General features: G+C 31.1%; 2 protein-coding genes across 6 annotated transcripts in view; one reads left to right on the plus strand and one right to left on the minus strand.

The window, feature by feature from the left end:
• Positions 1-16,424, plus strand: part of dlg1 (MAGUK family member discs large 1) — a 624,340-nt gene that overhangs the window by 94,508 nt on the left and 513,408 nt on the right. For all 4 annotated transcript variants that reach the window (XM_087404046.1, XM_087404047.1, XM_087404049.1 and 1 more), the window contains one exon: positions 4,813-4,944. In XM_087404046.1, the coding sequence (XP_087260172.1) occupies positions 4,813-4,944 (132 nt within the window). The remainder of the gene's footprint in view (positions 1-4,812; positions 4,945-16,424) is intronic.
• LOC105146406 (facilitated trehalose transporter Tret1-like) overlaps positions 1-16,424 on the minus strand; it is a 53,808-nt gene that overhangs the window by 24,777 nt on the left and 12,607 nt on the right. The window lies entirely within an intron of this gene.

Here is a 16,424-nt window from a genome sequence, read left to right on the forward strand (position 1 = left end):
CACGCCCTTACTCGACAGTTAGTCGATAGTTCGTTTTTCCTGCCAGAATGATGAATTCTGAATTTACTGCTATATAAAATTGCGTTAAAGAGTGTTGACATTCCTATATAAATGTCTCGACGTACATACATATGTGCGTACATATATTATATTAAATCTGTACTGTCAGATTTAACCTAATGTGACTCGCCACTGATCTTATTAAATATATCATCATTTTTCATTGAAACAATTATATTTGACAGTGTCGATACTATATAATAGTGTCAAATTGACACGATAGAGTGTCAAATATAATTACTGCTTTAATATAAAATAATGATATTAAGTAGGAATGTGAGTGGCGACTCACATTAAATTAAATTTTATACAATACTGTAACTTTAATAGTGTAGTTCTGTAAAAAGATACATTTATTGAGATCATTAAGTTTTAAGATAACATATAAATTTGATGTCTTCTTCTAATATTTATCTTTATGTATAGCTGTTGAATGAAATAATTGTTGCGACTTCGTCGACGACTTGTCGTACTTTGTTACGAAACGAAGGAAACTCCTCGTAATTTGCTTCAATAATTACCGCGCTTTAATTAGACGAACGCAGAGGGGCTCCCTTTAATTATTGCGTGCGAATTATGTAAGCGTAATGAAAGACGAAAATAACGATGTGTCGCTCTTCTGGCGCCCATCGCCTTAGAGAGAAGAGATCAAACTTTGAATTGAAACATAAACTAGATTAGATGTGACCCATAATTTTGTATTAGAATCGACTCTTATATGAAATTTGTATACGAAATTCGTATACATATACAGTCAAGTTTTAAATTCTCATTTAGGTAACATAAATATTAAGAGTTTATATATATTGTTTATATACATTGTTTATATAAACAAGACTAAATGTTGTTCATTTTATTCACATTATTGTATAATTAAGCGAAGAAGAGATCATGTTCGATTAAAACGGTTTTGATATCTAATAATATTTTTATGTAAATTTTATAATAAATCTTTTATGTTATTTTAAAGATGTTCATTAACATCAGTAATATTAAATTCCTTGTCCATTTAATTTGTGATACGTATTATATAATTCAACTTTAATTTAGGACTGTAAAACCGATAATTAATCGACGTGCAGTTCACTTGAACTATAGAAATTGTAAAATTCATACAAAAATATTATTATAGAAAAACCAAAACCCGCCTTGACTAGCTATATAACCCTTTTCGCTTAATTATATGAACAGTTTTCGCATCACTGGTTTATTTTTTTTTAAATTACTGCGTTTAATTAATTTGTTTGCTATTTTTTCGCAAGAAAAGTTTATAAAAGAATATTTTTCCAATGTATAATAATTGCAGTACACGTCGTCTTCTGTATTATACTCGTCTCTCGTGACGCGACGGGATGAACTCGACAAGCGCTGAGGAAAACGTATCCATTTCTTAATGCAGGTTCAGGACTATAAGGAGCTTGGTGAACATGGTTCCCTCACGACGTGACCAGCTCATTCGCCCCGTGCTCGTGAAAATCGAGCGGAGTAACGCGTCTCGTAAAAAGATACGGCGTTATAATTCACGAAGCACGACGTGCAGCTGGATGAACCATAAAGCCGGGATAAACGGCCATACTTGGCATAGTTTCGCTGTCGTTCTTGTGAAAGTGGATGACGTGCTCATTGCCATGTTATTAGCGACCAAGAAATTTCCCTTCCTTTCGTTCCTCCTATCCTTCTCGTGCTTCATCCGATCTTGCACATCTGCACCCCCGTACGCGGAAGCATGCACAGATGAGACCGGAACATGTGCCTCGTTCTTTCGTATAATCGGTTGCCGGTATTCCAGGCTTGGAAGCTCTCTCTCTCTCTCTCTCTCTCTCTCTCTCTCTCTCTCTCTCTCTCTCTCTCTCTCTCTCTCTCTCTCTCTCTCTCTCTCTCTCTCTCTCTCTCCTGTCTCTCTCTCTCTCTCTCTCTCTCTCTCTCTCTCTCTCTCTCTCGTTGAAGCGGTGAATTTTTCGCAGTGGCACCAATGGCACTTTCTTGTAATATCACTAATTAAACGCGAGTCGCACTGTTTTTTGCTTTTTCTCCATTTTGCGTGTGCAGGTCGCAGCATAACATTAAATAATTTTAATTATATAACGTACGATTTTGGACGCGCTTTTCTCATATTCTCGTGATATAAATATCGAAATTTGCCAAAAATATTTTGTGTTAAAATGTAATGCAATTGATATTTTGTTGCATATTTTTTTACGTGTGATTTTACGTGCTTCAAGAATTATGCTTCGAGAAAAATATCTGGCCAATATTTTGCGATAAATCTACGAATGTATAAAGAGTCTTTAGAAATGCAGTGAATGAACACGCGTACGCATACGCGAACGAATGTATTTAAAAAATAAAAATCGAAATACCATTTTACTTTATGTTTTCTTTATCATATACACGTTCTTTCATAAACACGTTCTTTTATTTCTTGAATCAAGTTTTGATACTTTCTTAAAAGATGTAAACGTATTGACATAAAAAATTTAAAATAACGGGGTGATATTTTCTTTTTATATTTTACAATTATATACTATTAATTGTATTTAAAAAAAGGAAAAAAGTTGTATTTAATTGCTATATAAAACAGTTTTAGTATATTAATAAAAGTGATATTAAAATTATATTTTTCTAAAAAAATTTTTAATTTAGTCTTATGAATTTTAATAAGATCGCATGAAGTAAAACTCGATATTTGCATTGTCTCATAAGGATAGCTTCTTTTATTTCTCTCTCTCTCTCTCTCTCTCTCTCTCTCTCTCTCTCTCTCTTTTATCGTTTTTATGAGATATTTCTAATGTAGAAAAAAAACATGTGTTGATAAAGTTTGATGTGTTTATCTCGAATTGTAAAATGGGAACGAAGTAAAAAATCGTAAGAAAACAAAGATGCATTATCATCCGATTGGATGTGTCTGTTTGCAGTCTCTTTTGTTAATGGAATCTCCGTTTCTCGATCGAAAAGGATTCAAATCGTCAAATAGAATATGAAATTTATTTTGTAGAAATCCCGATCGTTCTTACGAACGATAATGCGAATCAACAAGTGTGTGGACCGTTACTATGATAATGCTAATTTTACTAGTGATGAGATTATTAGTATGTTTACTATTTGCAGATTCACAATTATTCTTAATAAATTTATTTGAGGTGATTACTAAAATTCTGTTTTCTATCATTTTTTTTTAGAAATCTTATATTTTTTATCTGTTCCTTAATTTACTTTTTTATTTTTGATTAATGAAATACATGTACAAATTCTGGCAATTAAAAATCTTTATCTAATAAGAAAAGGTCAAATACTTCTCCAATATCTACAAAAAAATAGGTTTTATTTTTTTTCAAATAGAAAAAAAAATTAAGTGTATAATTAATCCGTATTACTGTTAATTTATGGCAATACTCGTTTTTTAAAAGTTTTCTCAAATATATACTTTTGATTATAACAATTGTTGATTTAATAATTTATTGAATTATTCGTATTATCTTCAGTCATGTTAGCGTCTATACAAAGATATTAACAATCCATATAGTTATTATATGCAAAGAGAACACTTTTTGCATTCGCAGAAAGAGTGAAGATCAACAGAGCAAAGAAGCTGTTGCATCGGTGGTGCTGCCATGAAAACTGATGCAATTGCCGTTATTTGTTCTTGACTTGCACTCACCGTTACACGAGATTTTCGAGTCGTTTCACTCTCCAAATGGTTTCGTACTTTCATTCTCTCTCACACCGGCGGAGAGGTGAAGGGAACGGTGTTTATGATGGCTAGCACGAAGAGGAAAATGGCGAAAACAGGTTGAATGCGATCTTCGTGCGTGAAAAAGGTATATGGCGCGTAACTGAGAAATTTTCGTTTACTGGGTGCAATATCGCTGTTCTCCAATATCATATATACGTCAAAAATAAGTAATGTTGAGTCGAAGAATTTCTATTTAAAAGATTGGATAACCGCCATGTTTAATTGAGGAAATCGTATACAAGAATTCTTAGCGAAGCACTGATATTGTTATATTTACATCAAATAAGAGAAAGAATCATATTCTCGATCGAAACGGATTTTGACGGTTGCTAAATAATATTCGTTATATTTATTAGTATATTTTTTAATACTTTAAATTGAAATAATACTTTATATGGACAAACATTTTTATTTACTTATCCAAAGATTTCAATTATCGGTGCGTGTTATCACGTTATTTTGATTCTTTCTATATATTCGCAGATTAAATGCGTCTATAGTATTTTCTCTCGCAATTTCATACGCAATACGGTTCCATTTTCAATTTTTCGGATCATCGCTCGTGGACGCCGCGAGCCTTGAAATTTTATGTCGAAATTTCTGGTTATAATGCAATTTAAAATCCCAGAGTTAGATGCATGGAAAGTGTAATATCGATAATATACACTTCGCTAATTAATGTCCACTGACAGATGTTTAATTAATGAAACGTGTGAAAACGAGGACTTTGGAGGGAGGTACAGATTGCATCAAATTACGTTCAATTACATCAGATTTGTAATGCTTCACAAATATGGTTAATCAATTAGCGTGATAAATACTAACGTGTCGATGGTAGTGATAATGAAGGAAATAGCTAAAAGCAAAGTGACGATAAAGTGTTCAATGAAATTGAATCCCGCGGTTTAGTTCATCAAGTTTGATGAATGGCAACGAAATCATATTTATGTATTGTGAAACTAAACTGTTCTACCGATTCTCTCTCATCTATTACCCATCTATCTTTTCTCTGTGTTTAGAAGCTCACCGAGCTCTGGAGCTCCTTGAAGATTACCATGCTAAGCTGACAAGACCACAAGACAAGCAGCTGCGATTAGCCATCGAGCGCGTTATACGTATCTTCAAGAGCAGACTCTTCCAAGCGCTGCTCGGTAAGTATTGTTTGCTTTGCTTAAATTTTCTTGCGCTCGAAATAATACACATCGTGTAATAATACACATCTTTATGGCTATATCGACGGAAAATCAACCAGTAAGTTGTAAAAACAATTATCATTTGGTCAACTTGAGCAGTTATCAAAGAGCAAAAACAATTTGGCGATTACACAAATAAGCGAATCAAGATACTCGAGAATTCTCTGTTCTCTTTCCTGTATTGTCATGATCGACAATGAAAGTCAAGTGATGCAAACAGAATGCATTGCTTTTATTTCCTGTATTGTCATTTACTGTATTGAATATTCTACTGAATATGGTAAAAGTGTTGATTTACGATAATAACTATTATTTCGTGATCTCTTTTAGTGATTTCATATAGGATAAAACGGAATTATTCCGTCAATTTCAACTTTAAAGTATTACGAAAATTTACAATAGCAAGCAATATCTCTTTGCATTAATATACTTATAATTACATTGTACAATCATGATTGCTCCTTGAGAGCACCTTTAAATAATCAATATATATATATATATATATATATACTGTTCAGAAACATGAAACAGAAACATTATCGTGAGAAAGGAATGAAAAAGCCTTGTTCTAACATACGATTTTAGCTACATGTTAAAATCGTCTTAAGATTTTGACAATTGTTAGCTAATGTCTTTTATTTAAGTTATACATATACAGGATGTCTCAGATTTCGCATGATTAGCAGATTTCTGAGATTATTTCGAGACGAAAATTCTAATACCAAAATGTCGAAGCCACAGTAGTTTTTAAATAAGAAAAATTTTTAAAGTGAACCAATTAAACTATTTAAAATTCGCGCAGATATTTTCAAGCATTAATTCTATTCTTTTCTATCCTTCTAAACACTTTCACTACTATACAATATATTATAGTTGAGCGCATGAATTTTAGACAGTTCAATTGGCTAATTTTAAACCCTTCTCATTTAAAAACTATTGTAATTATTTTGGTATTAAGATTTCGTCTTGAAATTATCTTAGAAATCTACTATTAATGGGTGTCACACGTCTTGTATATCTGAGAGGAGAATATGTAAGTCTTATCTATTTTGGCCTTATCGACCTTGTCAGTTTGTTTGCTGTAGTAAAAGATAAAATTTCGATCTCACTTAAAATCATCATTAAATGTAAATCTAGTTTAATTATTTATCTTCGCTTTAATCGTGTTATGCTTAACATTTATAAATAGCAATTTTTATAAAACCCATCTGATTGTTTTTTATGACGTTTAATCCTTGCAAGCAACGCAAAAACATTTCTTTTTCTCTTTGATCTTTCGTTCCTGAAGCTTTGCAGAAAAGCGATGCGAAAAACGTCAAAACCGATTTAATTGAATTGAATTTAATTGAAACGTGTCGTCGAATCGAAAAGCTTGGAAATCGTTTCTCGAAATACCGGCACGCGTAAAAGTTCTTTCTCACGGTAGGAGAAGGATACCTCGGTCATTATTTATTGGAACTGATGCGTCGCTCTTCGAAGATTTCTCGCGCCATTGTTGCGCGGGATAAAGCGTCACTACAACGTCGGCGATTTATTCCTCTCGATTCTTCTTGCAGCCAATATTTCTCTTTCTCTGCCTTCACGGTGTCATCCCACGTTCTCGAAAAATTTCAAAAAATCTGATCCAGCCAAACAAACTTTTGTAACAGCCAGCCTTTTCTGGCATTAGAAACGATGCCAATGGTATAGCTGCGATATTATTTGATGACTTACTCATGTGTCAAATTGATTCGCAAAAATCCGTTTGCCAAAATCCATTTCTTTCATTTTCGCCGCGTCATACAATGCGTCGATTATCAGAATCTGCTCTGAGTTTGTCCGGTTGACCGGCTTCCGAATCGGAGATTACTCGCCATGCATCTGGAACTATGCGAACGCATTCACATAGGCGCTGTCAGTGTCGCGACTGGCGTGTTACCAGCCGATATAAGCTGGATAGGCCTGTTCGCGGCTCGTGTTCTATCAGCTTTTGGTACAATGGCGTCAAGATTATACTATCCTATTCCCTCCCCCGGGACTATCAAGTGACGGATGCTACGTGACGAAGTTGCCGCCCGCACGCGGCGAAATTAGCCGGGAGATTAACGTTTAACTGGTTCCGTTCAACTATTATAATATGTCATACCGCGATCTCTGGACATGTCGTCGTTTCCAACTCGGCTAGCCACGTATAATTCAGTTGAGAGTTTCTCAGCGCTTTATCTACCGAAAATTGTTTAAAATGTTTTGTCACCAAGTATCATCGTATTTCTTATTGTCAATAAATTCACTTCTTTCATAAAATTATGTTTGATATTAAAATTTGCTTTTTTTTTTAAATAAAAATTGACAATATTTAAAATTCAAATTAGCAAGAAAATTCAAAATGAATGTTCAAAACGAAGAGATTTTCTATTAACTTTAGTTTTTCTTTAATCTTATTTTTTGATATTCTCTTCCTCTACTATATGAACTATTCTAGTACATGTGGCGCATTCCACGTGTCAGGGATCCATCTAAAAATGAATTGCTTAAGATTTTTAAAATGATCATGACATGTTAGTGCATATATTGTATAAGGTTGAAAATTAAAAAATAAGCATTATATGCCTTACATCTATTAGCGGTAGTCGTTTTAAGAATTTTTTTTTATTTGTAGCTAAAATTATAAAATATACAAAATTTTTATAGACATAAATTTTTAGGATTTTTCTCATACTTTCAGATAAAAACATTAATTTTAGTGAAAAAAATTTAATAATATGAAAGATATTAATTTTTTTAGTTTAAGCACGTAAATGAGAAATTACACTCTTTTAAAAATCTGAAAAAATTCTCATAAATACTCTAAAATATGTACTCTAGAATATGATACGATAAAGGAATTGGAGTTGAAATAAGATTCACTCGCAAATGAATATTTTTTCCAAAATAAAATTAGAATTTCAGTTCAATTATAACAAAATAATTAGATTTTTTTAGATATTTTCTTTTACATATACATAATTTTTCAATGTTTATTATTGCTCAATTATTTGCTAGTGGTTGTAAAAGAGTTTTCATTTAAAAATTTTTATTAATATTTTTTCATTTCTTTTTATAAGGAAAATTATAATTTTTAACGACCGCTAATAAATGATTAAGCAATAATACATTGAAAAATGTTATATAAAAAGAAATATCTTAAAATACTTATTTGTTTTACAGTAAATTGATTGAAATTCCAATTTCGTTTTTGAACAAATGGATTTCATCCATGGATTTGCGATCCAATAATTTCTTTTATTTTTACATCATTTTCTATATAAATTACAGTATTTTTTAGAATTTTTTTAGATTTTTAAGTGAAGATATAATTTCTCTTTTTTAATAGATTCTCTAACACGTAAAATGTAAATAAAGATATTAGTGCAAAAACTACATCCGTTTGATTTTGCTTGAATTGAAGATTCTACGTATTATATAGGAGAAATATGTTTTGTAAATGCAGCTGAGCGTCCCGCATGTTTTTATTCTTATCATGTCATACGGTTTTCTATATTTTAAGGTATCCAGTATATTCTGAGCAGAAATACGTGATGATTTTTTGAATTTTTGTAGGAAAGAAAATCGACTCAAATGTTGCCCAGTCGTGATCTCAAAGAATGTTTAAAATTTTCTCTCTCTCTCTCTCTCTCTCTCTCTCTCTCTCTTTTCTCTCTGTTGTTCATTCGCTATCCAGGAGTTCGCCATCCTGGAAAGTTTTTTGGCGTGGCTTGGGGTGCAAATGGCTGCCGATGAGTGAAGTGCACTTGGTGTGCATCCGGGGGGGCCACTCGAGCCGTCTCCTCGTAGCGAATACGGACACTCGCGAATTTAAACTCGACCGGAAATCTCTCGAGCGCCGCTCGAGCGAATTGATCAAAGCAAACGCGACTTGAGCGCGAAATTCCACATGAACATGCGAAGAGACGTGTCGATTTTATTCTAACAAAAATATACTTTATAGAAGAGGATCACTGTGTTTTTTTATATCGAAAATTTATTTACTAAAAATAAATTATATATGTATATATATATATATATATATATATATATATATATATTAAAATTAAAAACCTTGCAATTTAAATACATTTTACTTAGGCATATGCAATTTTTTGGAATCCTATTCTTCAATTGTAATTCTCAAAGCTTTTTAATTAAGCTTTTTTACAGAATCAAAGAAATGTATAAAAATAATAAAAATAATGTATAAAAATAATGGAAAAAAAAAAAGATTGGTATCCTTTGCCGACGAATCGTTTGGATGTGATTAAAGATCGCCCGTATCTTTCGACAAAATTAAATTACAAGTGCAGCCATAGTTACAACTGTTATTGCCAGATACGATCAAAACGGCTTAGTGATTGCCTCGATTTAACGAGATAACGTTTATTCGATCCCTCGTTGCTTCGTTTACTTCGATTTACCGCAGGCAGTAAGTAATCATGGCGCAAACAGCAATGCGATCTTTTCGTTAGATATACTTGCAGTAAGTATCAAAGCGAATAACGATATTCTACTGTTCGTCGTTAGCCCGTAAATCAATTGATGGACTTTATTTCGATCGCCATGAATGATAAATATTACGAAAAAAAAGTGTTGTAAAACTGAAGAAGAATAGGATAGAAAAAATTTTTATTCCCATGACTGTTCAACGTCGGGTTACGGGGAAAATTTCGAGATGTATATCCGTAGAATTGTTACACGCGCCATCGGACATCCTCTGTCAATTTGAGCGACGTCGAGCTGCACGCTCCCGAAACTAATTTCGAGTTTCGTAGCGCGTTGTAACTTCGTTATGTACTTGGTGCTACCTTTATGACGTGTAATCCCGCGGCTACCGGTCGCAAAACTCGAAACGGATGCGATGCATACAGTACATCGATCGATTACTTGATTCGCCACACTTCCAAACTTAATCTGGAAAGATTCTTTGATCTCGCGCATTTTTTAGCCGATCTGTCATTCCCTTTGTTGAACTACAAATTAGAATTTACGAGTTGAGAATTTTCTAAAATTAACCAGACTTTATTTGGAATTGAAGAAAGGAAAAAGATTTTTGATTTTCTCCTTTTCTCATTCTCATTTCCTTCTTCATATTCTGAATTTGTGGGGATTACAATTTACAATCTTACTCCTTTCTGAAAGTCAATCATGATCAAAATAGTCGAGATTTGAGTAACAAAGATTTTCTATGGTAAAACGCGGTAATAACTTGTAAAAAAAGACAATACGCTGAAATTATTATTATTTTCGCCTTATTATTGTTATTATTATTATTAACGCTGAAAAGAATTGCAATTAGAGATTCGACATTGCATTGAGAAATATAAGAACGTAAGATTTAAACTGCAAATCAAATGTGAGTTATAATTTACATTCGCGGTCGTTCAAATCGGAAGAGTTAAATGTCTAGACGATAAATTTGAAATGCATTGGAAATGGCGGCAGATTATTGCAAAATACTGTGGGCAAGCAATGGCTTGAGCCATCGTAGTCGCGAGATAACTGAAATTTGTCAAACCGGCTGTGCCTTGTGTCGTTATGTCCGGTGCATCCATACGGTTTGCATTATATAATAATATATGGTATTTGCTGCTGTGTGTATCTGCGTTCTGGTCGTACAGTCATCATAATATGCGAAGTGCCGTGCGAATGTGCGACGCACCGTACAAAACGTGTCCAACAGGTAACGTGCGTGCACGAGATCAACACGAATTGCGTATGCATCCGTGCATCCCGCGAGTGTTTAATCGTCGTTCTGACGATGCTGAATATGAATGCGTGATGCTGTCTGCGGATGACGAACGAATCGGCGGTGCGTTGAATCGTCTCTCGTCGCTTTTCCGATATGTAAAATCTCTGGAGAAAAATATGACGAATCTGCAAAACTGATAGCCTTTCACGTATTTTCTAAACGCAAATATGATCTAAAGTTACGCTAAAACAGAAAAACATTCTGTGTGAGTCGCCCTGTTTTTCCAATTTGATTTTTGTCACATATAATTCAATAGTCATCTTTGCCTCTACATCTGCATCTATACCTCATTATTTTTCTGAATAATTTAATTTTTATCACGTAATTTAATTTTAGATATAATCTATGCACTCCTATTGAAAGTCACATTTGATTTTCTCTCCGATCGATTGACAGAGAAGAAGGAAGTTCTGTTCCAATAAATTCTGTCCGCAAAAAACACGATGACGAAGAAATAAGATCGAAAGGTGTCTCGGAGTTGCTCTTCGGAGGTGTGGAGAGTCCAAGGGAATTGCGTTAAAGTTATTTCTATTCATGGAGAACCGGGAGTAAAGTTAGTGTGATATTTCTAATTCATTGAGCGGTTTGTCGACCGCTAAGGGCAACGAGCTCTGTTTTTCTTTTCTGCATGATAGCGCGGTGACTTGGTTTCTTTTAAACTTTCGAGCTGCGTTGGCGGACATAACGAATATTATATTCGCGGTCGAATGCATAATTTTCTTTTCTCTTTCACATTCTTACTCTGTATTCCGTGCTTTATAAAGTAAATCCCCAGTTTTCTTAGTTACAAGAACGTTCTATTACTCGAAGCAATGTTGATATATATTCTGCCGAGATATTTCACTATCGACATGAAAACTTAGATTATCACTTTAATTTTCTCATTGATGATGATATGCATCGGCGAAATAACGCTCACGAAAACTTTTTCTAAAATCAAGAGACACGTAATGTTTTGCGCGAAGTGTATATGCACGAGACAGACAAAAGAATTTTTTCTATTCGTTATTGAGCAGTTCCATTTAACGCTTATAACGCTTGCAAGCATTATTTGTCTTTATTTAACATTTGCTAAATAACAAGAATGTGTAATCAAATAATTCCATGAGCGTTGCAACCAAGTGGAACACATCCTAAAAAAAACACTAGACAATATCGACAGAATTCTAAAATTCCTAAATAAGTGTGATATTCGAACCATCTTCAAGCTTCCAAAAAAGATAGACAAATTTTGAAAAATCAAAAGATTTCCACTAGCAAGAATGTATAAAATATCTTTTTTTGCAAAAAAGTTGGTGAAACAACAAAAATGGTAAATCTATATTAAAGAATTAACGTGATATGTTAAGCATGCCACATTGTCAGCTTTATTTAAACATAATATTGATACAGGACACAAAATACCTATTATTTGATAAAACGATCATAATAGCTACTACCACTTCATATTTTTCAAGAAAATACAGAGAAAACCTAAAAATATAGAAACATTCTAATAATCTAGTCAGAAACAATACCTGTAATATAAGTGACATATGGAAAACTATTCTTCTGGTTTTCGAAAATTAATCGATCGAAATCGCCTTCACAATCTCGAACTCCCCTTTCCTATTCTATTCCTCCTTTCCCCTCTCTCCTTCAACAACGTATATAAAGGGAATCTTCCAGAGAAGCAGCTCAGTATCAGGTTACTTCTCATCCTGATGAAGTGAGCCGTGATGTTCATGAAACGTTGGCATTTAATGGTGTATCAAACACGGAGATAACTCGCAAACCGCGTAGCTTTGTTGTTTATGATCACAAAAACATGCTATATGAGATATTTTATATTACAGAATGTCTAATGTCATTAAATAAAATTATCTTTTTTTAAAAAATGATAAAAAAGGCGCGAAAAGTACACGCGGTCCTCGAAAAATAATTGTTGCATAACAATTTTTATTAAATAAAACTTAAATGATACGTATCTTCATTTTCTCTCTTAATTCTTCCTATTTCAATCCAAGTAATAATTTTAATTCTGTTCAAGAATTAATATCACAAAATTGCGCCAATTAAAATAAAATTTATGTATGTTATGTTACTGAAAATAACATAATATGTGATATATATTAAACAAATATCAACCAGAGTGATCTGTATTCTCGAATTCTTACTCAAAAGAAATTCTGTTTTTAATCTAAATGGTAGTATCTTTTTATTTTAACCAAAGATTTAAAAATCAAAAACTTGATGTCTTAATAATAATTAAAGTCATTAGATATGTAAATCAAGTACCATATAGATATTATTACGCATATAAGACGTGTAATGCGTAAGATCGGGTTAGGACAATTGCATTTCATATGGAGATAATAGCGATTTCAATTGGATGCACTAATGCATATTAAAGCCATTGTACATTGATTTAATTTGAGTGTAAAAGTGAAATACAAATATTTTGCATTATAAAACATATGTTTTACCAAATAGCAATAAATTATATATTAAGGATTTCGTGGTTTATCCATTCTATCATTTATCGTTTTTATATTTATATTAAACATAGAGAAAAATCGTCAATATAGATCTCCAAAAGAGTCACTCCCTTATTTCATGAAAAAGCTAACTTATTGCACTTTATTAATACTGATAAAAATATAATTTATTTAGATAATTAAAGAAGTAAAAATTCATAATTTATATATACCTATGATTATATACCTGTGATTTGTTTCTATATAAAATTAGCTGAAAACGAATTCTATAAATAAGAAAATAAAATTCTGATTGATGATTTTTTTTTATAAATTGCGTAATTTAAATAATAGTAGCTATATCATTGATAATATTACATCGTCTTATATATTATATATACTATAACATATTTCTTAAATTACTTTTATTTATCTTTTTTTCTATTATTATTTTATAATATAATTTTAAATATAAAATAAAACAGCGTAAACAAGCACACTTGTCTGTAAGACAGATCATAAGCTAATTTAATCTGTATAGTGTTGCGTTATAGTAAATAGTCTTATCAGAGTCGAAAACAATTCTGTATTTATGAGAAGATTCTCAGAAAGTGAAATTGTCACATTATATGTTTGCGTCTTGTAGAACAGTATAAAGTATACATATAAATCTCTCTCAACATAAAACATTTTATATTAAAGTGAAAAGATTCCAAAATCTTATATACCTTCAAAATCTTATATACCTTGTAGGTATTTTGTACGAATGACTCCTATAAAAGAAAAAAAATAGGAATATGTGGTATATTACTGTCTACTATGTCAGTTTTGAAGCCTCTTTTAAATGCTCATTTTTGCTTATCTTACAAAAAAGTTGATTCTTGCAAAATTACAAACAGCATTACAAAAATTGCTATGTTATCAGAAGACACTTTTCAGATACTTTATATTTATGTTTTTAAAGTTTTACTTTTAATATTTGTTTAAGAAATATTGGCTAAAAATAAAGTGATATGTCAATATTGGTGATCTTCTTCTACGCTTTTATTTATTTATTAGAATATGCACCAATGTGGACTGAGTACATGCAATTGAATTTGCTATAAGTTATACAAAAAAATGTATGCATGATATGCACTATCCGACGTCATTTTAACTTCAATGCTAAAACTTTAAATCTTATGCGGTATCTTCTCTATTTAGTAATTCTAAAAATATGTATTATTCTAAAAATATGTATTTGTTCTAGCAGCGCCAAGTTTTTTATCTTAATGTTTTAAATATTTTTGAATCGTAAATGAAACAAAACGGTATTACTATTTAGGTGGAAATAGAATTATTCTTGAGTGGAAATTCAAGAATACGTATTATTTGAGTTAGGTGATGTAACGTACATAAATTTTATTTTGAATGGCGTGTAACTTTATGATATTGTTTTTTAAAAGAGAATTCAAGTTATTACCACTTAGGAAGAAAGATATAATAACGCTAAAATGTAGCGCTATCTTAATGGGTCTTTATCTAGATTACACGCTTGTATTACTTAATACCGTACCATATCATTATTTCAATATATGTGTGCACACGATGCGATATACATGCTCACAAACTAGGAAACATTTATCAACGTATCGCATTCCCGCAAAAAAGTGGCACAAGTAAAAAATATAAAATTATTCAAGAGAAGAAAGAAAATTGTGCGTAAAATTAATAGGACAGTATCAAACATAAGTTAATCACAAATTATTTGTTTTAAATTTTCTAGAAGTAACTTTTTTTAATTGAAGATCGATGCATTTAGAATCCCCACATAATATGAAATTAGAAAAATTTTGACTTGTGTCATTTTTCTTACGGGGTTACACCTGTAAATAAAAAATTTACGCTTTGCAATTATTTACTGCGCGCGAGGGCAATATTATATCAGGTTGTTTTATGTTTAAAATTATGTTAAAATAAATTAAGTTAAATAAATTAAGTTTGGTGGCTCCAAGAATTCAATACAAGTAAAAAAGTCTATACGAACTTTCAAGTTTGTTAGTATGTGAATTATATGTATATTCATAAGCTGATAAGATAGAATTTACATAGTTGAAATGTACTTACCTAACAAATCGCTAGATACGAGAAGTGAGAGATTTTCTACTCAGGGCATGTTCAAAAGATCTAAGAGCAAAAGATCTAAAACTTTTTTCTCGCTCTTCTTTAAATATATATATATCTATTTCGTTTTAAATACAACGAATATATATTAGTTTATCTAATGCACACTAAAGAACAAACCGTAATATACTGCAATAGTATCGTTCATGTTTACCCTATTTACCCTATTTTTGTAATATCCCCACTCTCTCTTACTGACAATCTATAGCATAAGTATATGACCTACACATTACTGTTCAAAAGTTTAAAAACTACTTTTTTAGACCCACAGCAGTGTACTTCTAAAGAAAAACGTCATATGAGAAACTTTACTATGTACAATATTCATCACACTGTGATTTGTTTCTAATCTTCCTAGGAAATATTTTATTTAAAAAATTTTATCAAGTTTACTAATCACAACCTAGCATTCTGAGAAGAAGATTACATTATTTTTATTTTTTACAATATGGCTAAAATATTCAATATGGCTAAAATATTCAGCAATGATTAAAAATTAATAAGTGCCAAATTTGTATAATAGTAATTAAAAATGAATATTTTAATGAATAAAAAATATAATTAATATGTAGGCATACTAATTAATTTTAAAATAGTTAATGATTAATTTTAATAATGAAGAGTTAAAATTGTAAATAAATTGTAAAAGAATTAAAATTGCAATTTCATAGCAATGACAATTTTATTTATAGCTTTATGATTCATTTTTTGCTGTATATTTTTACAAATTTCCAACTGATGCTTTCAAATTTTTGAACGTAGTGTTTGTAACGTGAATTATAGATTTTTTAATAGTGGCAGTGAATATTAAAATGCAGTTGTAATAACGTTATTAATATTTAAAAACAATGTTTAATAAAAATTATATATAATTTGCGTATCTTACTACAATTACAATCTAAATTTTTAAAGATAAATATATTAAAAAATAAAAGTATTAATGTAAAGAATTATAAAAGATTTATTAGATAAGTTAAATATAAAGAAAAATTTGCCATATAAAAATTGGTTTAAAGTTTTAATATTGAGTATTTCAATTAATTGCTTATTAAATAATA

Source organism: Acromyrmex echinatior, chromosome 3, assembly GCF_024713525.1.
Source record: "Acromyrmex echinatior isolate Ae372 chromosome 3, ASM2471352v2, whole genome shotgun sequence".
NCBI classification, from domain to species: domain Eukaryota; kingdom Metazoa; phylum Arthropoda; class Insecta; order Hymenoptera; family Formicidae; genus Acromyrmex; species Acromyrmex echinatior.